General features: G+C 41.3%; 1 protein-coding gene across 1 annotated transcript in view; it reads right to left on the bottom strand.

Annotated features, from left to right (window-relative positions):
* Positions 1 to 24,613, bottom strand: part of TCERG1 (transcription elongation regulator 1) — a 161,292-nt gene continuing 136,679 nt past the window's right edge. The window contains 15 exon segments of the mRNA XM_030212887.1: positions 1 to 1,134; positions 1,436 to 1,536; positions 3,294 to 3,377; positions 4,145 to 4,324; positions 5,758 to 5,940; positions 6,041 to 6,205; positions 14,018 to 14,082; positions 14,085 to 14,167; positions 15,660 to 15,699; positions 15,702 to 15,745; positions 15,747 to 15,777; positions 18,548 to 18,635; position 19,694; positions 19,786 to 19,808; positions 19,810 to 19,921. Coding sequence (XP_030068747.1) covers positions 933 to 1,134; positions 1,436 to 1,536; positions 3,294 to 3,377; positions 4,145 to 4,324; positions 5,758 to 5,940; positions 6,041 to 6,205; positions 14,018 to 14,082; positions 14,085 to 14,167; positions 15,660 to 15,699; positions 15,702 to 15,745; positions 15,747 to 15,777; positions 18,548 to 18,635; position 19,694; positions 19,786 to 19,808; positions 19,810 to 19,921 — 1,402 coding nt within the window. The 3' untranslated portion in view covers positions 1 to 932.

Below are 24,613 nucleotides of genomic sequence, written 5' to 3'. Positions count from 1 at the left end.
TTCATGTATAAAAAGGGTTGGTTTATTGTAGTTCAAATACATAAACTGAACACTTCCAACGTTTCAAAATTAAACTTTAGAAACACAAGTTTAACATTCAGACAGGAGTATACTGTTTACAAGAGTTATCCAGCAGGGCAATTCACTGTCTAATACAGAAATCAATGAAGATCACTTCATGGAAAATAGAAATGTATTTGTACAACCGTGCAGTGTTTGGTAACCCCGTGTTACCTAATATATCCAATTCTGAGCAACAATGACAGGACAAGTATTCTTAAAAAGCAAAGCCACCATGACTGTCTACCATTTAGAGGAGATACTCCAATGAGCCTATGAACAAGACCCGGACAGTATTTACTCTAGTCTCTGCAGCCTTAAACCGTGGGCAAAACAATATTTTGGCCATTTCCCCTGTACATTTAACCTTGGTTCCTTTGCAGCACTTCCTTTCTTTGCTATAAGCTATGAAGAGTTAACAAACCTGTAGGCCTTAATTCTGTGAAATTTGAAGCTGAGGAAAGAGTTGTATACAAGACTACAACCTTAGAGGGCCAGAGAAAAAAAAATTCCCTGTGCCAACCAGAATCTCTCAAAAATCTGGCAGAATCCAGGCCTGAGGACTTGTGTGTAACATTCCTTTGTAGTAGTTTAACTATTCCTTGTGTCAGAAATTTATAACACAAGTTAGAATGCTGAGTGTTTATGCAGATCATGCTACATAAAGAATGGTATAAATATTTCAAGTCTCTCTCTACTGGGACTACGTTCACAAATTCTGCTTCTTCCGCTGCTCGAGTCTGCTTTGCTTCATTTGTGATTTTCTTTTCAAAGTTGAATTACTATAATGCACATGTATAAAATCTGACAGGTGACTCATGCAAGGATTTTAAATTATGTGCATCATTCTTGCGCTCCAAGTATTTCACTGTTTATTTTGTCGATCGTCTGGTAGGTTCCGACGCTGTGGGTGGTGGTGGGGGACCTCGACGGTCCAAATCATCTACATATGACACAATGAGCTTGCGTCTCTCCTCAGGCACACAGTCAAGTACAAGATAGCGTTTATCGTTTTGTAAAATCTTCTCAACATCTTTCAAATGCTGGTCAGACTCCTGGACTAATTTTTTAGATCTGAAAAATAGCACACAGATTTTACAATCATGTACAATATATTTCTATCCCACCTAATAAGCCTTCCCATTTTCAATCCACTCACAATTTAGTGAGACGCTGTCATGCTCCATGATAAAAATGCACATTTATCTAGCATTTTACTAAAAATGAAATCTCACCGAGACTTCCTTAGGCAATGTAAGCTGGCATATTCAGTACAGATACTACCAGCATCTCTGGGCACAAGACGATGACGATTTATTATAATCCAAAGGCAGTCATGGCAACAACAGTACAACCCATGTGAAACTGAACATACCTGTATGTTATAAATTTGGTCTCTTTCAAAAGTGTCCTGAAATCAGCTTTGGCAGTAATATATTTGTCTTTAATGTAGTCTTCAAATTCTTTCTGTTTTTTCTGCACAGAATACAAAATTAACAGTCTATAAAAGATGGCTTGCAACTTCAGGACGACACTCAATTGAACTACATGGCACATTAATTCTACAAAGTCTATTGGCAACTTCTGCCATCAACATACCAGGGGAGGGAAATGTTACTGATGAAAGCCCATACTATGAATTTATTTGTTGTAAGTGTGGGGGGGGGGGGGGGGGGCTGTCTTATTTTCACCATGTACTCATGATTTCTTCACAAACAGAAATAAACTTTTACTAGCTGTTCTAAATATAGGTACGAATGAAAGGGGCTGATGAGTTTTATGTCTCTGCCCTATCAAGATCAGTAAAATTTCCATTGATGGTTACGTTGAAAGAAGCCCAAAGATTCATGAAATGCAACCTTCTACTGATTAACAGTTTTCTCTATCAGGTAATCCAGCAGAAAGTGAAAAACAAACTCTTTATTTTATTTATTGATTTGAAACATTTATATGCCACATACATAGTAACATATCAAAAACCACAAAACAAAATATACACACAAAAATAATAATTGTTATCATCAAACCAACTCCACCATCTGAAACGCTCCAAATAACCTACGGAAATGGAATAAAAAATCTGAATCTGTAGTTACCTTTGTAGCAGTGAAACAAATTCCTCTTTGACTCCAAATATGACAAAATGACCCAGAATCCTTAGATTATCAGTTTTTCCTAGTGTTTACACCATCCTTTTTTGGAGGGAAGGGGGTCACATTGCAGAATGAATGTGAAACTAAGAACGAGATGAAGAGGGGTTACTCACTATAGGATTCTCTTCTGGTTTGACTAGTACTGATGGATTTAGACTTAGAGAAAACTTGCCCTCTAGCACCTGATACACAAAGGAAACCTAGCTGCCTGAAGACAGGAAACGAGGAGAGGAGAAAATAATTCAAAACAAAATATAAGAATCTTCCTCATTTTTTTAATCTTCCATTTCCAGAATTTCTTCCTGGCCAACTCCTATTTCCTCTCTTGACGGCTAGAGAGAAAGTCCACTTCAGGACTATTACGATATATTAAAAATGTAATATACCACCCTTCCTGCAAAACATAACAGGGCAGTGTACAATACATTAAAATTAATATATCAAAATTAAAATGAAAAGAACGCCAATTAAGATAGAACCATTTATACAATGCAAGAATTAGAGAAGAGACAGGAACATATAAAATATAACAAATATATATTTAGGACTACCTAAATACATAAGTAAATATGGATCAGTGAATCCGCAGAGCATCATCACTGTTTGCTGATGCAACATCAAAGGCCTTCTGGAATAGATATGTTTTTACATCTGAACGGAATTTGGGATATGATCATTCCTGACGGAGTTGCGAAGAAAGGGCGTTCGAAAGGGAAGGGGCAGTGCAATACAAACCACTGTTTCTTGTGGATTCCAAAAAGGCAGTCCTAGGAGAAGAAATCTGTAATCTTATGGTTGCCGTTGTCACCAATATCTAAGCCATGTCCTTCTCTTCCACTTTAGGCCACACCCATCACCTCTGTGGTGCACCAGAACCCAGCTAGATCCATTATTAGATGGGGGATTCAGACACTGATGCCCTGCACAGCAGCACTATGGTCTGAATTACACTTAAACACACATAATCCAGTTAACATTACTGTAGAGATCTTAGGATGTTCTCTAATTCATCAAACTACTTTCCAGAATATTAACAAAAGACTAGCAGTACCAAGAAGTGCTCCAAAGCTGCATCTTTACCTTTTCACTGGAAGAATATTTAATGCATCGCGGATCTTCCTTAATTATTTTCTTCACTTCTTTCCACGTTGATGTTAAGGTAATCTTAAATGTGTAAGAAAAAAATATTCTATATTAATACATTAATAGAACTTTATTTTTTCTTAATGAACAGAATAGGAGATGTGTACAAATTAAATGGATGGAAATATTTTAAAATAAATGACTCGGCAGGACAAATACAGGTGGCCCAAACAGAAATTCCAGACATACATGAATTTGCTGTATTATATGCACGCACAGTTCCTCTCTGCTCCACAAACTTCTCCTGGATTGGCTGAAGGGAGTTTTACATTTGAAGTGTAAATGAATGCTCAGGACTTGCAAAAGGAGGCGGTGGGGGCATGGGTTTGAGATTTGGTATTTTGGGTTTCAGGTGCAAATGACAGATTACACATCTTTTTGAATATCTGAACACACACAAAAGGTCCAAGTTTTAGCTCTCCTGCTGTAAACAAACCCCCTTCTGCCTCACAAAAGGAAGCAGTGAAAAACATTTTCAAGCAATTCGTCTTCTTTAAGGTGGTTTGAAAAATTAAGAAGTGAACAAACCTCAAAACTAACCAAGAATGTGCCAAGTACAGCACCCAAGGTTAGCTAGTTTATTTGATTACATTTTGCTGCTTGTCTAGTGCTCAAAGCATGGTATAGCATAAGGTACAGTGATCATACAAAACTACATGAAAAACATACTTCAACAAATAACAAGGCAAAAAAAAAAAATTATAGCAGCAAATTTCCAGTGCAATATAAACGACTTATAATAAAACCAAAGGGAGGTATTTGGAATCAGGACCTGTGTTAAGACTTACCGCTGAGGTTTCATCCAAGAGTTGCCTAAAATGTTCCCGCTTCTTTTTGCCAAGTGCTTCAATGTGCTCGTTAAAAAGTTTTTCTTTCTCTTCTCTTTCTAGCAGGGAGCCAGATTCCCACCGATGATCCTTTCTTAGCGTCCTTCTAGTATCAGACCAGGAGACATCTGAAGATCGAACCTATCAAATACAAATTGATGGATTAAAGGCATCTAATCCTATCAGGCACTTTGCTATATCTGAACTTTTAGAATGATATTTAGCTCACAAATTCACTCAGACTTGTTTTGAGAAATGGCCAGTAGATAGGGATAGCACTACATCAAACTGATCTGTCACTGTAAGATGTTATTACACTTCATAAACAATATTATGACAACAGTAGGTTAACACCCAGTTTATGTCAAAATAAATCCATAAGATGCTATGTGCCTTTCTTATGCCTAGACTACTGCAGATTGAAAGGCACATAGCATCTTATGGATTTATTTTGACAAACTCCAGATTATCCCCAACATACTCGAGTTCAATGTGGCTAACAGTAAATAAACAACAGACAAGGTTTAGACATCCATAAACAAATATCAAACATATAAACGGCGAGTGACCGAACTCACTCGCAAATGCGCAGTAGAGACTTCCCTCTCTGTCCCGCCCCCGCGTCAATACGTGATGACGGGGGTGGGACGGAGAGGGAAACTGCGCTCCCCCCCCCCCCCGAGTCGCCGCCGCCACCCCTCCACCCAGCCCGGACCCTCTGATCGCAATTAATTCAACTTACATCGCCACAGCACGCAGATCAGCTGAGCTCCGGTCGGCCTTCCTTCCCTGCCTGAGTCCCGCCCTCGCCGATGGTACATCACACGAGGGCGGGACACAGGCAGAGAAGGAAGGCCAGGCCGACGGGAGCTCAGCTGATCTGCATGCTGTGGCGATGTAACTTGAATTAATAGCGAACAGATGGCCCGGGCCGGGTGGAGGGGTGGTGGCGACTCCGGGGGGGGGGGGGGGGGGGGGGGGGTACTGGTAGCGGCGACCTCGGGGGGGGGGGGGGGGGGCTTGGAAAACCCCCATTCCAATAGTAGCCCGTTTTAACGGGCTCAACAGCTAGTCACACAGATGGCCAGTTGCAATGAGATACTCCATTGATGGATAGAAACCTCTCAAAGAGGAGAGTTTTCAGTCTTTTGCGAAACACCAAGTAATCAGGCTGATCCTTGATTGCCATTGACAGTGAATTCCACCACTTAGCACCCTGGTATCTGAAGTCAGCATGGAAAAGGATGGAAAAACAAGACTACCACCAAAAACCAATTAGTCTGTGCAGGACAGTGGGAGACTGGATAACCCTGGAAGGTGTAATTTACCATCAATTATGTTCACAAGCATGCATTTTTAAAAACAGCCTCATATAGTAAGTAAAAGAAAAAAAATTACATTAAAACACATAGGGGTTCATTTTCAAAGCACTTAGACACAAAGTACCACAGTACTTTGTGTGTCTAAGGGCTTTGAAAATGAGCCCCATAATAAAGAACATCTGTATTAGCACGAAAAAGCAACATTCAAGTCGATTAGCACAGTGTGACAGAAGAGTAAAATGCAGTGGTTACCATATCAGAGAGCAAAGCTTTGAAATTCTGGATGGCTTCTTCACGCTTATGTTGTTCTCGTTCTCTGTCGATCTCCTTCGTCTGCTCTGAACGCGCTTTCTGAACCTCTCTCTCTCGTTCACGCAAACTTGCCTCTATGCGGGCTTGCCTTTCAAGTTCCTTCTCTTTCTCGGAGTCTAAATTCTAGTGAAGGATAAGCATTTGAATTTTCGTTACAAATTATGCACAATACGCCTCGCTACATACTACATAGCTGTGATATTTAACGGTGGAACATTCATACCTTGACTATTTTTTCAATGTATTGTTTGAAAAGGTCTTCCCTCAATGATGAGCCCTCTACAGCTTTATAACGTGGATCGCTTTCTATTTTGTCCTTCAGTTTGCTCCAGCGCGACTGACTATCCAAATGGTGATTAGACAGCAAGTCAAAGAAATCTAATCTCACCTACAATTTAAGGCAGAACAAAAAAAAATTGTGATGTCTGTTAGAAACAAACCCACTATCTAAATGTCTAAAACATGAATAACTACTTACTTACCTCACAAGACAACTGTATAAATGCTACATTTTAAAATTTAATAGTAAATACTATTTTGGATTCAGAGAACAAAAGCCTTTAAAGCCTAATCCAGTTGGGGGTAGAGACAAGTTTTTTGAGGCAACATTATTGTCAAATTCTAAGACAAACACTGTATGTTTTATTAATTTATTGGTGATTATATTTAAAAAATCACAGTCTGGATAACGGGACTAGCGTGATAAAGTCCTACAAAATGCACAAACACAGGAATTCAGACTTCCTGAAATGCAACATGCTCTTCGAGAAACATTAAAATTTAATAGATGCAGTGCACAGAATATAAATGAGTGCTGTGTTAAGAAACAGCCAAGTCATTTTAAGAACTTGCAGCCAGAATATTTGTTCTGGCAAGATTTATAAAACTCCATGTTTTGGATTCTGATTTTATTTAAAACTTTTCTGACCACATTGCTAATTTAGATTGCTATGTTCAAAACTAAACAGCCATTTTTACTGATTCTGTTAAAGTAAATGATATAATTACATTTGCTCTATTTTAAAGAAGAATGTTTAGAATGAGTACTGATAAATATGCATATTGTGGATAGTCAAAGACTGCATTGTGGTTATTATGTACTAGAGATGGACAGAAAAATACAATCTCCACAAACAAATGCAGTACCTCCTGTCAGACAGGAGATGAAGTAGATATCAATCTGAGAATGAATGAAAACAAATCAAAAACCCTACAATCCATGTTTCTGCATGACTCTGGGGAAAAAGAAGAGGAGCCAAACATGTGCCACAAAGAATGTTGTTATAAAGGTGGCCTCTGATGTTTTCTTTCATCTTTACTAGCAATTACGAGAGTTTGGCACTACACACAAGCATGTAATGAACTTTCACAAAGCAAATTTTTTCATCAATTGATGTGCAATGGTCATTTTCTTGGGGTTGTCCCCACAGACTAGTAAGGGGCACCAAATGCAAAGCTGGCTTTTGAACTTTAGGAAAATAAATTTGGGTGTATATGTAAAAAGTGGACATTAAATAACAAGTTAATTTAATGCACAAATACAAGATTATCTTAAAATGCATTCCAATGAGGAAAGGTATAGCTCATATTCATATAACAAAGTTGTTTGATATAGATAACATATGGAAGCCCCTCTATATTCCTGCCAAGCTTTGGCTGGCAGGTGCTGAAGACAACTTTCAGCTTTCAACAAAAGTAATCACCGTACAGCCATGGCTGTGCAAAATGAGGAAATACAGTACTAACGATTTAATGAATGGGTCTGATATTTATTTCCAAGATGAAAACATGCTTTTCACTTATCTAGACACCTTGTTTCCCCTCCCTTTTTTGTTATGTTTTCTTTTGTTTCTAGAGGGCCAAGATTATGATTTCTCACCCTTGTGCCAAGAGGAATAGCTCACTGGGGCCAACACCAATTAAGCATTACAGAGCAAGGCATTTTAGGAAATAGGATCCATATTTACTCCTAGAGTACATGGCATTTATGCATGATATCACAAGTAAAACTGAACTATTTCTCACATTTTCCAGCTTTCCAGTGACCTGACTTCTATAGGTTAACTGTACAGTAGTCAAATGCTCTTTATTTGCATCTATTTAATCAACTTCGTAATACACAAAACAAACACTTTGAAGCTTGTTTACTAAAAGTTAGTGCTTCCCAGCACGCGTGCTATTTGCTGCCACGTCCACGGGAATATCATGGACATGGCAGTAGACAGCACACACTAACAGTTTGTAAACCAGTCCCTTCATTTTACTTTACTTTCTCTTTTTACAACAGTAAACAAAAACATTCAGGCACTATTAAAACATGAAGCTTTCTAAGCCAAGAAGCCAATGTTGGTTACAAAATAAATTTAATCAGGCTCTACATTAGCTGGATTTCTTTTTAGAAAGTTAGAAAGGAAGATCAACAGAGAACTAAAATGCCACTGGCTTCAAGAAAAAAACACAACTGAGTACTCTTTAATTAATGAGAATTATACCTACAACACAGAAATCTTTAAAGGTTGAATGTTTTGTGTGACAAGAGTGAGAAAAGTCATATCAGTCTGGTACATATTCAATATAAAAAGTCACAAAACTGGCTTTTGTCCTACTCTTTCATTAAGGCTTGAATTTATAAATCTAGGTGAGTTTTCTTTCTTCCCCCAAGATTACGGTTTTCAAACTTCTCGTTTACTACTTTAGTTAGCATAGCATATTATATATGTAAACTAATGGGGCATTTCAATTTGTCCTATTTCTGCTGTTTTGACAATTATGTTGGCCAATGTCTTCCACATCCTCTCTATATACATATCAGCCTTTTCTACGTAACCAAAGTATCAAAGGACAATTTTTCAAAACTTTAAAAAAGCTGAAGTCAGCCTTCCAAAATCTGCACCAACTTTATTTATTTATTTTATGCATTACTGTATCCCATTATTATCCAAAAACAAATTTTGGTTCAAAGTGGCTTAAAATTTACATTTTGGTGGAGAGAGCATCTATATAGTTCGTGTGGTTATCATAGAGTTTTGAAGAGATAGATTTGAAGAGGAGAAGGTGGTGGTAGCTTTTGTGTTCAGTTGTAGAGTTTTGTTGATGTTTATTCATACAGTTTTTGAAGGGTAGATTTGGAATGAAGGTGACAGTATCTTTGTGATTAGCTTTAGAATTTTTTGAAGAGGTAGGTTTACAATCATGTTCCTGTAAATTCTACCATCCAAAATATATTTATGCTTGTAAAAGTGATGCAAGTTTGGACAGACTTCAAAGTTTTTTAAGCTTGGAAAAGTTGTCTTCTGATGCTTTGGTCACACAGAAAAAACTGATCCTGCCATATATAAATTGTTATAGTGATGATGTGGAAGTAACAGTTCTCTTTGTGACTTGTTTGTGAACACCACACAAATGTCAAGCAGAAATACCTTACATGCATACAGAAATATCATTACACAGTGCTTTCAGTTATATAAAAGGAATGTTTGTTTTGGAGGGCGGGGAGGGCGGGGGGTAGGAACACTTCTGACATGTGGTGAGCTACCCATCTGCTGGAGGTAGAGAAATACTGACTAGCTCCAGGCTGCATCTGAGGTTATACCATTGATGTCACTGGAAACTGTCTGTTTCCCCCTATCTTCATCTGCTGGACAAGGGACATGACCCACTGGTGTGGAATGGTCTAGCTGGAAGATAAGAAAGCTCTGAATTGTATGTAACATTAAAAAAAAACTCTTTTCTATGGGGTATGTACCCCTAGCCTGGGGGTGATGAAACATTTGGAAAGTGGCGAGTCAATCTATCAGACATTTACAATGTCTAAGAATTTGCTACTGTATATTTTGGTACAAAACTATGCTTCAACACCTATGTGTCACTATATTCTACCTGTAAACCCTGTTAACAAAATAGACGTGATATATGGCTGATAAGAAAAAAGAATCTATGATCACTGCTGAGGGTTGTGATTTATGCTGATATCCCAGCCCAATAGTCCAGATTTTAACTAAGCAATTCTAAACAGTTTTATATGATATTGGTACTTCATGGATGATTGATTATAAGTAGTTTAAAATAGTATCACCTCTGGATTTCTAAATTCAATCCCCACCGTGTAGAAATATGGTGAATGCCTAACTAGATTTTAACCCAATCCACACATAGAAGGGAGAGTAAATAAATAAAGTGAATTTTTGCTATTTTGATGTCACATTTATATGTACCTTATCTATCAGTTCCCCCCTCATATAGATACCTTTAGGGGTGTGCAGGCATAACATTCATTTGTTTTCAGTGCATGCTAAAATGATATAGAGGCCTCTGCCATAAGTAAGGGCTGTCTGTGGTGGTTACACTATGGTGCCCATTTTGAAAGCACACAGACTTACAAAGTTACAAAGTAACCCTAAGTAACTTTGTAAGCCTATGTGCTTTGAAAATGAGCTTCCAAATTTTCCATAAAGCATTCTGAGACAGCAAGGTAGTTTAAATAGATCATAAAACATAGAACTATGTTTATTCATATAGTAAAAATATTACATTTTAACTTTTAGAATTTTAATAAAGATATATAGTACATTCAACAGTGCAAAATGCCTCTCTCAAAATCCTGTGTCTAACTGTACTTTGCAGTTTTCTTCTACGCCTCCTGAATCATATCTGAGTCGGAACTGGCTTCTGTTCTGCACAGGTACTATGAGTCTTCATTCACAACCATCTACGTATTTCCCCTCCACAACCTAGAGCCACAAACTGTGCACCCTTGCCCTGGTTAGCCCAGAAAGTGAAAGATGGACCCTAAAAAAATCAAATCCAGGTCTTGAAACAAAGCCACTCACCTGGCCCATATCAATATTTTGGAGATAATACCACACTAAGGGGTCCTTTTACTAAGCTGCGTAAGCGTCTACGTGTGCCCAACGAACGTCAAAATGGAACTACCGCCCTACTACTGTGTGGTTCTTGAGGTAATTTCATTTTTGGCATGTGTCTGAAAAATATTTTTATTTTTGGATGTGTGTAACGGATGCAGGCCAAGTGGCACTTCGCACACGTAGGTCATTACCGCCCGGTGAGTCTTTACCACTAGGTCAATGGCTAGTGGTAAGGTCTCCGACCCAAAATGGACGCACGGCAATATTCTTTTTGCTACACGTCCATTTTGGCAAAAAAAAATTTTTTTAAGGCCTTTTTTACAGGCGCGCTAAAAATGGACCAGCGTGCGCCCAAAAGCCACACCTACTACTGCAAGCCATTTTTCAGCGCCACCTTTGTAAAAGGACCCCTTACACCTTTGAAGATTTCTGTGAATAGGTCTTTTTTGTAAATATTTTTAATCCAACCAGCTGAGAAAGCTTCACTTAATTTACCACGTTCATATATATTTTGCTAAAGCTTGATCATTACTATTTTAACTACTTGTTAATTTTTTTTAAAGCAAAATAAATTGTGCAACTCCTCTAGTTCTAAAGTAGACACAATATTTTGTTTCCAGTAAACACATTCTGGGCACAACTCTCATCACTTCACAAGGAAAAAAACTGAAAAAATGTAAAGTACCGGAACTGCGGGAGGCTAAAGTCACCACACAGAGATATCATTTCTTTCCTCACTAGGGAATCCCATAACACTTTGCGTGTCAGTGATTGATAGCTGTCAGACTGAACTGATTGACAGGCCGCACAGCACAAAACTGTAAAGACTAGCCACTTGTTATAAAACAGAATACATAAAATTGTTACAAAAGAAATTAAAAAAAAAAAAAGACATTAGTATAAAATGCAAACATTTTTAAAAAAGAAAACTTTTTTTATTTAGTGAGGTCATGCAATAAAACACATTTACATTTTTAATTTTCCGAAAAGGTCAGGCATGTAATAATTCCATTTACTTGTTATACTTATCATTAAAGGATGTAAAATGCTATGGGGGAAAACATTTGCTCTGCCTCCGAGCATCTAAGACTGGCTAATTTAGGATATTTTCAGCTGATGAAGAAGTTGTAACTGAAAGCTAAATCTAGGTGAACAAAATTTGGTCACCTAGGTTTAGATCTGCTTTTTGCATGCTGTTAGTCCCTGGGGCCACCAGCTTTTTCAGCAGCTGAATTTAGCTGAAACTAGGCAGCAACATTTAGCCAATATGTATGAGGAAACTCCCCATCCTCTCTCCAGAGGGATATAGTCACCTAGTTTGACAGTTAGATCCTATGGGAAAATGCACTTAAGGAGAAATTAGGTCTTACCTGATAACTTTCTTTCCATTAGGCCTTCCCACTATTTCAGAATCTATGGGATAATTGTGTCTATCAACCAGCAGGTGGAGATAAAGAACCAAAAACCAAACTGACACATATCTCTCTTGGCATCCAATCTAGCTCCTCAGTATTTCCGTAGACAAGCAGTAAGAAGCTCAGAATAAACACAACAAAGTCTAATATCAAACAAAAGGTGCCTTCCTTCTTTGGGACAATGAAGTAGACAGAGTATCTGCCTTGTCTCTGTTCGCCTGGGGAACTGGAACAATGGCCCAGAGCGCCAGCAAAGACTCTATGGTGGCCTGAACCTCAACTGCTCTGGTTCCCTTTCGACAAGGAGACTGCAAGAAGAGAGGAGTGACTGGGAAGGAGAACTCCAACTTGTAACCTTCTGTAAGAATATCCAGAGCCCACTGGTCTGACGTGATTTTGGCAAACTCCTCCCACCGGAGGAAGAGAAGAGTGGACCAGCCTCGCATCATCGTGAAGCTCTGGAGGCACTCGGCGCCCTAGCTCACAGAGAACTTCTTGATACTCTGACCCACGCTTTAAAGCAAACTTCTTTCCTTCTTTCTTTCTATTTTTTTTAACAGGTTGCTGTGCTGGAAAAGGACAGCTCCACAGGAAACGGGGGAAAGGTGAAGGGAGAGAAGTAAATTCTTAGGAATCTGAAGACCTCTAGTTATGACTCTGCAGACTCAAGCCACCTGCAAAGCTCAACTGGGGACCAGTTGACAAACTTGACCAACAGCAAATCACTCAGAATCAGAGGCTAAAAAGTGTGTCCATCCACCTGCTAGAGATAGAAAACATAGAGGAGCTGGACGAATGCCAAGAGATGTCTCAGCTCAGTTTTCAGTTCTCTATCTCCACCTGCTGGTTGATGGACACAACTATCCCACAGGTTCTGAATAGAAGGGAAGCTACATAATGGAAATATAGATTACCGTTTTCTTTTAATTCTATTAATTTATTCCAGGAAGCATAATCATTCAAAATAAAAAAAATATATATTTTGGAAGCAGTATTGAAATTAAATCCATGCTGAAAAACAATGAAGGTAATGGATTCTGGAAAACAAAGGTATTTCCAAGTCAACGTTTTTCAACCAGAGCTGAACTACATACTAAAGACCTATTACAGTGAAGTTTATATGGCTAGGTGCATTAATGTACAGGAGAAATCTTTCTCCCCCTCTAGTTTCTTAGCCCGTGATATTAACTAATTGTACTTTGCAGAAACAACCATCTATACATTAAAAAAGCAAAGAATGATTAGGCTTCCAAGGTGATTTTCCACATGCACACAGCATACAGGGACATTTAGCAAAGTGGCTTCAGGTTTTGATGGTAAGACTATTGATGCTACCTCCCTACCAGCCTGCCTCCCCCAGTGCTGAGCTCTCACTCCCTGCTCATGACATCTCAGCCAAATGACATTTAGAGTTCATTAATCTTTAATGCTCGACCTTTAATTCTGATAAGCAGTAATTTATACATAAGATATGTTTGCTGAAAGATTTATAAAGTCACTAAATGCTGCCTTTTAGAAGGACATTGGATAATACAGCTCTTTGGAAATTTAAATGCTTTTCCCTACAAAGAATTCTCAATTCTTACAATGATTATCAAGACAGAAGGTATATGAGGGTCAGCCAAAAAGAGAATACCACCCCCTTTCATGATTATTTTCCCAATTAAAATGGCATAGTATAAGAAGCTTTTTTTTTTTTTTTTTAACCACCTCCCTTAAGTTTGAGAAGTAGATGCTAAAATTTCAAAGGAAACAACATGGTTCTCAGAACTCAATGCATTTCTGCTGTGGCTCTGAGCATTTTCAGTTTTATAAATATTCTACACTAAGATAAGCTCCATCAAAACCTCATTAAGCACAGGAATTTTGCTTTGGTCCGCATAATTCAAACTCTTACCACCCAGACAACAGTTGCCTTACCTTCTCGCCTCTGGTCTTCGAGTCTTCCTTCTCTTTCTTTCTTGCAGCTATGATAAATTCACTAACAAGGCCTCTCGATCTTTCATCTTTTCAATTGCTTTGAATCGTGAATCTTTGGCATGTTTGGCTGCAAATTCACTAAATGTAGTTCTGTAACAGAATGGCAAGCATACCTGTTTGGTAGAGCCGCAAGGCTTCCACATAAAGACAGCCACATGTTAAGAACTCTGCTGGAGGGTGGAGAGGTGCACAGTCAAAGGCTGGCCACCAAGTCATTAAGACAATCCTGTGTAATGCACTTAAAGAACACAACTTTTATTCAATTTATCTTCCTGTTCATGAGACAAAAGGAACGCAGGTCATACTGACCACATCACTGCGGCACAAGACTTATTTATAGAAAATGGCTTCAAACAGAATAAGCACAGCAATAAAATGCACCACTGCAATCCTATCAAAGTGCAGCAAAGGAGCTTTCGATATAAATTAAAGCAAGTGGGAGGGTAACACAATTTTCTTTAGCAAAACAAAATTAGTACAGTGCACAGAATGTACCAAGCAGGGTAAACAGAGTCAAATGACATGGTGCCTGAACAGTGAGGCCTACACTCAGAAATACAGGTGTGCAGCTGTTTATCCCTATAAATGACACACAGTCGAAAACGTATTGCCCTCACACTCCACTGCTCTAATGGATTCTATTTTAAGCTTACATTTGGTTAACACAATGTAAGTTGATTATTCCAAGCTATACGTGTTGTACATCACCCTTAGGTGGTTAACAAATCCCAATCAATCAATAAAAAATGAAATATGTGCAGAGTCTAGTACTCATGCTCTCGGTGAATCTCGGCACATTACCTCACATTCTTTATTCCTGTCATATTGTGTATTCCTGTCCTTGTGTTTCCTAAAGTGACTGCACAGCACTGGGAAACATTTGTGTGAATGACAGTATATAGAACAGAACTGCACCACAGAAATGTATCAGAGCAAATAAGGAAGGTGGCAAACTGAATACAAATGATCTCCTCATTGACTGTGCATTTCATTCCTTTATGGATCCCCAGAAGCTTAGCCGGTGGTGGGAGGCAGGGCTGGGTGGTTGGAGGTGGGATAGTGCTGGGCAGACTTATACAGTCTGTGCCAGAGCCGGTGGTTGGGAGGCGGGGCTAGTGCTGGGCAGACTTATACGGTCTGTGCCCTGAAAAAGACAGGTACAAATCAAGGTAAGGTATACACAAAAAAAAATGGCACATGAGTTTATCTTGTTGGGCAGACTGGGTGGACCGTGCAGGTCTTTTCTGCCGTCATCTACTATGTTACTATGTTATGTTTCATGTATGTCCACTATATACAAGTGCTCTCTTTTCTCTCTATACTAACATATCTAGGATGCACAAACCAGTATCCATCCGGATCCAGCTTGATTTGATGGTTATTATATGTACAACCTCCACACAAGCAAAAGTACATAACTGCATGGTATATTCACAACCTTCTGATATTTAAATTACCCCTATTACAGCAACCAAACTCAGCTAGAAAAAGAAAATATTTCTGAAGAACAGAAGAGATCTATTAAACCTATACTGAGACATTTATTTGAAAGCTGAAGTACCAGAAGTGCAGGTTCACCTACCTTGGACTAAACTTGGCTTCTTCCATCATTTTCTTAAATCTTCCTTGGCTTGTAATATTTTGTTTTTCTTTTCCTTACGTTCTTCTCAGCCCTGTTTTCACATACTGATCAAACACCTACAGGGTTAACATTTTTTCATTTAGTGTTAAGGTAGCCCATGATAATGAACATATTTTTAACGCATCCTTTATACAATAAAGTGCTTACAATCTACATAAAGCTGTACTACTGAAAAAAATCCAAAGACTGAAGATTGGCAGTGGATAGTTTCAAGTTGATGATAGCTTATGGCTCAGATGCCAGCACATATGCTCAAATGGTCTTCCCTATTTGACAGGGCCAGCAAGTGACATACATCTTGGGATGGAAGGATGATAGTTGCCAATGGTGTGAAGGCCCCTTCTGCGGAAGGCACAGTGTATTTATGTCACCAAGGCATGACACCTAGGATGAGAGGTTAAAAATCAAGAAAAACTAGTGGCAGTCATCACACCACTCCACAAAATATCATAAAAATGTTGAAGTTCACAAGCATAAAGTCAGGGTGTATGTGCGGGATGTTCTGGAGGAAGCCACATCCTGCAGCCCCTCGCTGATGGAGCCTAAAAATCATGGCTAGGCTAGATAAAAGGGGAGTCAAAAATGGAAGCAGGGGAGGGGGACAGGCAGGAGGACCCTGCATAGTTTCAAATGAAGGCCAAATGGACCTGCAGAACTGAGATGAATATCAAAAGGAACAGGTTAAGACACTTCTGGAATGCAAATATATCACATGTAAGCAAAGTTTTAGAATGATTTTTTTATCTGCACAGTTGAGCAGTCGGGCAGAGAAGTTATTTGCAATTCTTTTCTTCTGGTTTTAATAATACATAGTTTGTGCTAATTTCATTGCATTTTCTTATTGGCGAAAGGAACAACACTGGATTTATACATTAAACACAGTTGAACCTATGGGTCTCAATAAGAACATCGAGTGAAATGCTTATTATTGATTTAACTTAAATCACCTTTAAATGAGTGGCTGTTTGGATAGGGGGAGGTTACCCCGCTTTCTGATTGGCCCTTTAATGACACCTGAGGACGTCATAAGTTGACGCCGCAGATCCCATCTGCGTCATCTTTCTGTAACTAACGATTAAGATTTAGTATCCTGCATTGTTTTGATCTTTGAAGTGGTTCCAGCACCCTTCCTGAAGCAGCCCATGGATGGATGAAACAAGGCGCCCTTGTCGAAGGAGTAATATGATGGAGTAACATGAAGAATTTGGGAAGGATACACTTTAAATTTTGCCAACACAGAAATTGCGCCGATCGACCCCCTTTTCCAACAGACAGCAATTACGTTATACTCTACAGCTAAGTACAACTGAATGCAAGTTCAAGGCCCATGAGGCCGACTACAGGGATTGACGGTTTGGTAGATTTGAGACTTTAAATTTGGGGTGGTTGGTGTTAGATTTATTATATTTCATTTCTATTTTGTTGGTTGAGATATACTGAGTGTTAGTTTGGTGTTCGATGTCCCCCATTAGGTAACATACTAAGGGATCATAACTAGGGTTTTTTAAAATCATCCGTTTTCTCACTACAAGTGAGTTTTTGCGCTTGATTGGTTTTCCCCTGTTTTTTTTCCCTTAGAGGAACCAATGATATTAACAGACCCTATATAAGACAGTGGATGTTTAATTCTTTGATATTTAGCCCTGTCAGGAGATTTGAGGTTCCTATTGATTTAACTATGATTGGGGGACAATCGCAAACTAAATTGTACAAACTTCTTCATATATTTAGTGTATTTTCTTATTGCCACATTTTAGTAATGACTGTACAATATTTGATCACGACAATTTGGAACACACCTGTAGTGACATACTTAACATGATTTCTATAAAATAACACAGTTTATAATGAATATAGCCAGTAATAAATATATGTAGTGTGAAAAGCACTTTCCTTCACAAAGAAGCAACAATTTTCAAAGCTATTTTGAATGCGTGAATAATGATTACTGCATGTAAAGTGACTGCTCTCCCTTAATGTGGCTATATACATGATGTTTTTAGCTGCATTTACAAGACCTGTTCCTGTAGGTGCATTTAAGTTGGAGGAAGAAAGATAATGCACATATATTTCATTTCAACTCTAATGAGGCAATTCTATAACTGGGAACTCACACGTGTGTGTATGTGTTACACACATAACATTTTAGAATACTATCATTTACACACTTGTGTGCGCTAGAATGGAGCCTGTTATTCTGCAAATACCTGCTCAACTTACATAAAAGTATTCATTTTCAAAGCACACAGACTTACAAGGTTACATGGTAACATATGTAACTCAAAGTCTATGTGCTCTGAAAATGAGCCTCAAAGTGTATTTGCAAGAGGAGAGTACACAGGGGGCGGAGGGAATAGGCAGAGCTCCCCCTTATACTCTAAGTTATGCACTTCCCTGCTGTACTTGGGAGCTTGCACTTACGCCAGTATAAATTAAAGGTCTGGCTGAGCCTTTTATAAGTAAGTACTTGAATAGTTTTAAAATGGGGCAGACCTAAATGTTCCTTTTGTACCTAGATAACCTGTACAAAGTTGTCCTCCATGTCCATAATTACCTATACGCAAAAGATAAGTTATTATGGATACCATTATTGGCATTACTAACAGAGGTAACCTGAGTCCGTAATAAACATTGTGTTGTAGAGGGATTTCTCCTGTTTCTCTTACTGAGGACCGAGTTTTGATCCCATTAAATCTAACAAACCTTTACAGGACTCTTGTCCATGTACAGAATGCCAGCAATCTAACTCCAACACAGGAACATGAAGAGGCCAAACCAAAATTTACTGATACAAACAGATTGCAATAGTGGATACAAATTTTTACCCTGCTTCCTTTCTTTAGGATTTAGAAGCAAATAACGAGGATCAAAAACTATCTTGTGTAGCTCCTTCTCCCAGGTTGAAAAAGCAGAAACCTTGAAAACAGAAATAGAATACCCAAAAAACAAAGGCTTGATTTCCCTGGCAATTAAAATTGCCCCATATAATAAATATCAAAAGTTATTAATTTGGCTTGAAATCTACAGGACATCTGTTAAAAAGAAGACATGACAGAAACCCAACACAGACTGTTCACACTAATAAATGGCAAGCTGTAGGAGGTTAGCATGGCAACTTTCCCACTAATTGGCTCAGAACACTTTGACATAATTATATGGACCTAAAACACACCTACTTACTCATTAAAAGAACCACTAACTGAGTGACATTTAGAGATCACCACATCAGAGGAATGCCTTGAAGTTTTGCAGCTTGATTACCATTCTTCAATCCTTTTGAAAATGGTTTGGTTTAACGAAAAAGATTTCTCAGGTACAATTGGATCTTTTATAGAAAATACAGATCTCCAAGCGCTGTTCTATCTTATTAAAGTAACATTTACACAGATCCGAGCAAATGCTATGTAATGCAATGTTGTTGTAGCTTTCTAGCAAGATCAATGAATTGCATCTGATCAGGGACATCCTACTCATTATTGAATTTACATCTGAGAATTTTCAAAGGGAAAGGATAAACTTAAATTAGACAGAGCATATCAACTAAAGTAACTAAATTAAAGAAGCTACCTGCGAATACTCAGGGTCAGCGACTCACTGCCTGCTGCAGGTTCTCAATTTGCTACCTTCCCACCTATCAACAGGTTTTTGAAACCATTAAAAGTATTTAACAGCGCTTTAGTTCGAACTGTAAAAGCTGTTTCCTGTTCTTTAGTTAAATCACCCTCTTCACAATATAAACTTAATTATGCAACAAATGTAAGCATATCTGTTATTTTATGGGCTATTTTGTCTATTATTTTCATACCAAACACATCCGGAGCTAACAAATAAAGTTCAATAAAGAAAGGCAGAGGGGAAAAAAATGACATATACTTTACAAACAAAGAGAAAATCCTGATTCTATAGTAGAGTGAGAAGAAAAATGATACCCAACATTATCCTGGATTCGCAAGCTGAATGCAATGACATTTAACCCTGTGGTAGGACAGAAGTATAACTCCATTTTTATCAATACTGTATAAAATTTGAAAAAAAAGTCATATACATCTTAAAGATGATTTCTAACCCTCTCTCTAGTAGCATATCTTTGGAATTGTTTCATTCGAGCCTCCAGGGGCACAATAGCCCTTTCACGAGCAGCTCTGATTTCAGCTTCCATAGCGGCTTCCTTTTCTGAATCAATGTCTTTGTTCTCATCTTTCCTGTAACAAACAGTTGAAAGGAAATAAATATCCTCAAATAATCAAGGATTAACAGACTAACACAGAGCAGCTTATTCTTTGCCTTATACTTAGTATCCTTAATGCATTTGAAAAGTGCCAGTGGTGACAGCTCTACATGCTGGCTTCTAGCTGAGATGACAATTCACCGTGGGCAGTGAAGGCACAAACTCTCCAAATGGTGAAATTAGATCTTACCTGCTAATTTTCTTTCCTCTAGACCCTCCAGACCGGTCAGAGACGCATGGTTATGTCCTCCTACCAGCAGAGGGAGACTGAGAAACACTGAGCTTTTGAATACTGTATATATACCTGTGCAGTACATCCACTAGCCAGTATAAACCCTGACAAAGCAGAGAAAACAAAAACATCAACTAGAACTAACACCCCGTATGTGGTCACTGTCAACTGGACACTTTCTTCATATCTTTCATTGTGCCCTTTGTATTGTGTGTGCTTCCACAGGTGGACTATCAAACACGGTCACACCTGACCAGACTTATACAAAGTCTGAAACCATAGAAACCACACTCAACAGCTGCCAAGACAGAACAACAGACAAACAGACCTCCTGGCCTACAGTACAGATAGGGCGGGCCTTGACCGGTCTGGAGGGTCTAGAGGAAAGAAAATTAGCAGGTAAGATCTAATTTCACCTTCCTCCACGACCCTCCAGACCGGTCAAGACGCATGGGACGTACCCAAGCAGTAATATCCTAAGGGCGGGATCCACGTAGGCCAGAGGTCAACACTGCAGCCCCAAAACCTGCCTCGTCCTTGGCATGCACATCAATCCTGTAATGTTTAACAAAAGAATGCAATGACGACCAAACCGCCGCTCGACAAATATCTAACGGAGGAATCATACTACTCTCCGCCCAGGAGGTCGCCATTCCCCTGGTAGAATGAGCCGAAAATTCCTTAGGGACCACGCGGCCCTTCAGCAAATACGCCCGAAGCAATTGATTCCTTCAACCATCTAGCTATCGTAGCCTTGGAAGCTGCCGCGCCCTTTCTTGCACCACCATGGAGAACGAACAAACGATCAGAAAGCCTATAGTGTCGAGTTCTGGAAACGTAACAGCGCAAGACTCTTCGCACATCTAACTTGGCCAGTCGACGCTGCTCTGCATCCCCCGCCAAGTCACCCAAAACTGGCAAGGAAATCACTTGATTCACATGAAACTCTGAAACCACCTTGGGCACAAAGGACGGCACCGGGCGCAACGAAACCTTCTCCTTGGAAAAAGACAAAAAGGGCTCTCTACAAGACAAGCCTGAAGTTCTGACACTCGCCGAGCTGAAGTAATAGCCACCAAGAACACAGTCTTTAGGGACAGATCCTTATCTGAAACAGAAACCAAGGGCTCAAACGGAGGCCTCACCAACTCTCCAAAACGAGATTCAAATCCCACGGAGGGCACCATCCGCCGCCGGGGCGGGCGCAGTAACTTAACACCCTTCAAAAATTGAACCACATCAGGACTAGAAGCTAACGACTTTCCCTGGAGCTTCCCACGGAAAACACGACAAAGCCGCCACCTGCACCTTCAAAGAGGACAAGGCCAAACCCCTGTCCATATCATCCTGTAAAAATTCCAAGACATCTGTCACCGACGCCCGAAAGGGAAGAACCTGCCTACCTGCACACCAATGCTCAAAGACTCTCCAGACCCGGACATACGCCAGCGAAGTGGACTGCCTACGCGAACTCAACATCGTATCGATCACATCTGGACGAAAAACCTTTCTTCCTTAACCTGTGCCTCTCAAGAGCCAGGCCGTAAGCGAGAACCGATCCGGATCTGGCATAACTATCGGTCCCTGACACAACACCCCTGAATCTGACAACGGCAGAGGATCCGCTACCACCAACCGCACCAGATCTCCGTACCATGGCCGACCGCGCCAATTCGGGGCTAACAAAATCACTTGTCCGGGTGCCGAGCGATGCGCTGAATCACTCGACCGACCAACGCCCATGGGGGAAACACATACAGCAACTCCTGCGGCCACGGCATTAGAAGCGCATCTATGCCTTCCGCTCGAGGATCCCTCCGTCGACTGAAAAAACCTCTGAACCTGAGTATTGCGGGCCGTCGCCATGAGATCCATCACGGGAAGTCCCCAGACCGACACAATGCGATTGGAACACCGACCGATGAAGCGACCACTCTCCGGGTCTAGAGCATGCCTGCTTAGGTAATCTGCCTCCACGGTGTCTACTCCAGCCACATGTGCCGCGGAGAGCGCTAGAAGATGAACCTCCGCCCATTGAAACAACAGCGCCGCCTCCTCCGCGACCGCCTGACTCTTTGTGCCCCCCTGACGGTTGACATAAGCCACGGCGGTGGCGTTGTCGCAAAACACCCTGACTGCTTTCCGCACCAGCACACTCTGAAACGCCTGAAGCGCTAGCCGAATGGCCCGGGTTTCCAAACGATTGATGGACCACTGAGCTTCTACCTGAGACCAGCGTCCTTGAGCTACCTGACCGAGACAATGAGCTCCCCAGCCCTGAAGACTGGCGTCTGTGACGAGAACCACCCACTGCGGAGCCTCCAACGGCATTCCCTTTTCCAGATTGCCTGGATCTAGCCACCACTGGAGACTGAGGCGTGGGATTACCGGCAGCTGAAGGCGTACATCCAACTCCTGCGAACAGAGGCGCCCACCGACTGAGAAGAGCTGACTGCAACTGCCGCATATGCGCCCGGGCCCAAGGAACTACCTCTAGGTGGCCGCCATTAACCCCAGGACTTGCAGATACTCCCGGGCCGTCGGAGCCGCCTCCGACAGAATAGACGAATTTGACCCTGCAACTTGTGAATCCGGGGGCCCGGCAGGAAGACCCGACCGTTCCTGGTATCGAATAGAACCCCCAGGTACTCCAGCGACTGCGACGGCACCAGGTGACTCTTGCCGAGTTCACTACCCAGCCCAGAGACTGAAGAAACTGCACCACTCGAGCCGTAGACACCTCGCTCTCCGACTGGGACTTGGCCCGAATCAACCAATCGTCCAGGTACGGGTGCACCAGATACCCTGCTTCCGCAAGGCCGCCGCCACTACCACCATGATCTTGGAAAAGGTTCGAGGAGCCGTTGCTAACCCGAAAGGGCAGAGCACAAAACTGAAAATGCTTCCCCAAAACCGCAAAGCGCAGAAATCGCTGATGAGTGGCCCGAATGGGGATGTGCAGATAAGCCTCCATCAGATCCAAAGACGTGAGAACCTCCCTTCCTGCACCGCGACAATGACCGACCTCATGTCTCCATGCGAAAGAGGGGACTCTGAGAGCCGCATTGACTGCCTTCAGATCTAAGATAGGCCGAAAGGCATCCTCCTTCTTTGGACTACAAAATAGATTGAATAGCAGCCCAACCGGCGCTGAGCGGCGGGAACCGGTACCACCGCCCCCAGACTGATCAGTCGCGCCAAAGTGTCTCGCACTGCTGCCCGCTTGAGCCTCGAATGACAAGGGGAATCCAGGAACCTTTCGGGAAGCGAGCCGTCGAACTCCAGAGCGTATCCGTCTCGCACCACTTCGAGAACCCACTGATCCGATGTGATTGGGTTCCAGTCCTGGTAAAACTGACTCAGCCGAGCCCCTACCCGAACCAGAGCCTGGACCCGCACACCTTCATTGCGAAGTACGCCCCGAAACCTGTCCTCCCACGAGAAATCACGCCCTCCGCGCCGATTCCCCCGAAAGGACTGTGTTCGCTGAAAGAACCGACCTCTAAAGGCCCCACTAGCCCTCCCGGGCCTATACCGGCGAGCCTCCTTAAACCGACCTCGGGAGGAAGTACCCCTAGACGCCGCCTTAGGACGAAAATCCGGAAGACGAGGGGCCTTGGCATCGCTGAGACCTTTCACCAACTTATCCAAATCCTCACCAAAAAGCATGGACCCCTTAAACGGAAGCGAACAAAGCTTAGCCTTGGAGGCCGCGTCTGCGACCCAACCTCGCAACCACAGTGCCCTACGTGCCCCCACCAGCATAGCCATATTCTTGGCCGAGGCACGGAGCAAATCATAAAGCGCATCAGACAAAAAGGACGATCCCATTCCAATTTGGCTAATTCCTGTACCCCGGAGGTTCCCACCTCCACCGAATCATCCAGCAGTTTCTCGCCCAACGGAAACACGCCCTCGCAACCAGCCCCCACAAACCGAGGCCTGCAGGGCCAGGGCCGACAAATCAAAACTCCGCTTGAGGAAGGCCGCAAGCCTCCTATCCTGGGGATCCCGGAGAGCATTCCCCCCGTCCACCGGTATAGCCGTGGCTTTTGTAACTGCTGTCACCACCGCATCCACTGTGGGAGCCTTAAAGGAATCTCTATCTTCCTGTGGGAGCGGGTACAGTCTAGACATTGCTTTAGACACTTTACAGGGAGAATCCGGCGAATGCCACTCTTGAAACACCATATCCCGGATATCCTTATTCATGGGAAAGGACCTAGCCTGCCGCTGAATCCCCTTAACCAAGGGATCCACCTGTCTAGCCTCCCCCAAAACCGCCTCTGGCTGTTCGAACTTAAGGGTGGAAGAAATCTGCTCAATGAGCTCCGCAAGCTCCTCTCTGTGAAAAATCCTCACTACAGAGGGATCCTCCCCAGGAACCACCAACTCCGGATCCTGAGGACCCTCAAGCCCCTCAGGATCCCCAAT

Source organism: Microcaecilia unicolor, chromosome 8, assembly GCF_901765095.1.
Source record: "Microcaecilia unicolor chromosome 8, aMicUni1.1, whole genome shotgun sequence".
NCBI lineage: Eukaryota > Metazoa > Chordata > Amphibia > Gymnophiona > Siphonopidae > Microcaecilia > Microcaecilia unicolor.
This window is presented reverse-complemented; position numbering and strand designations above follow the sequence as displayed.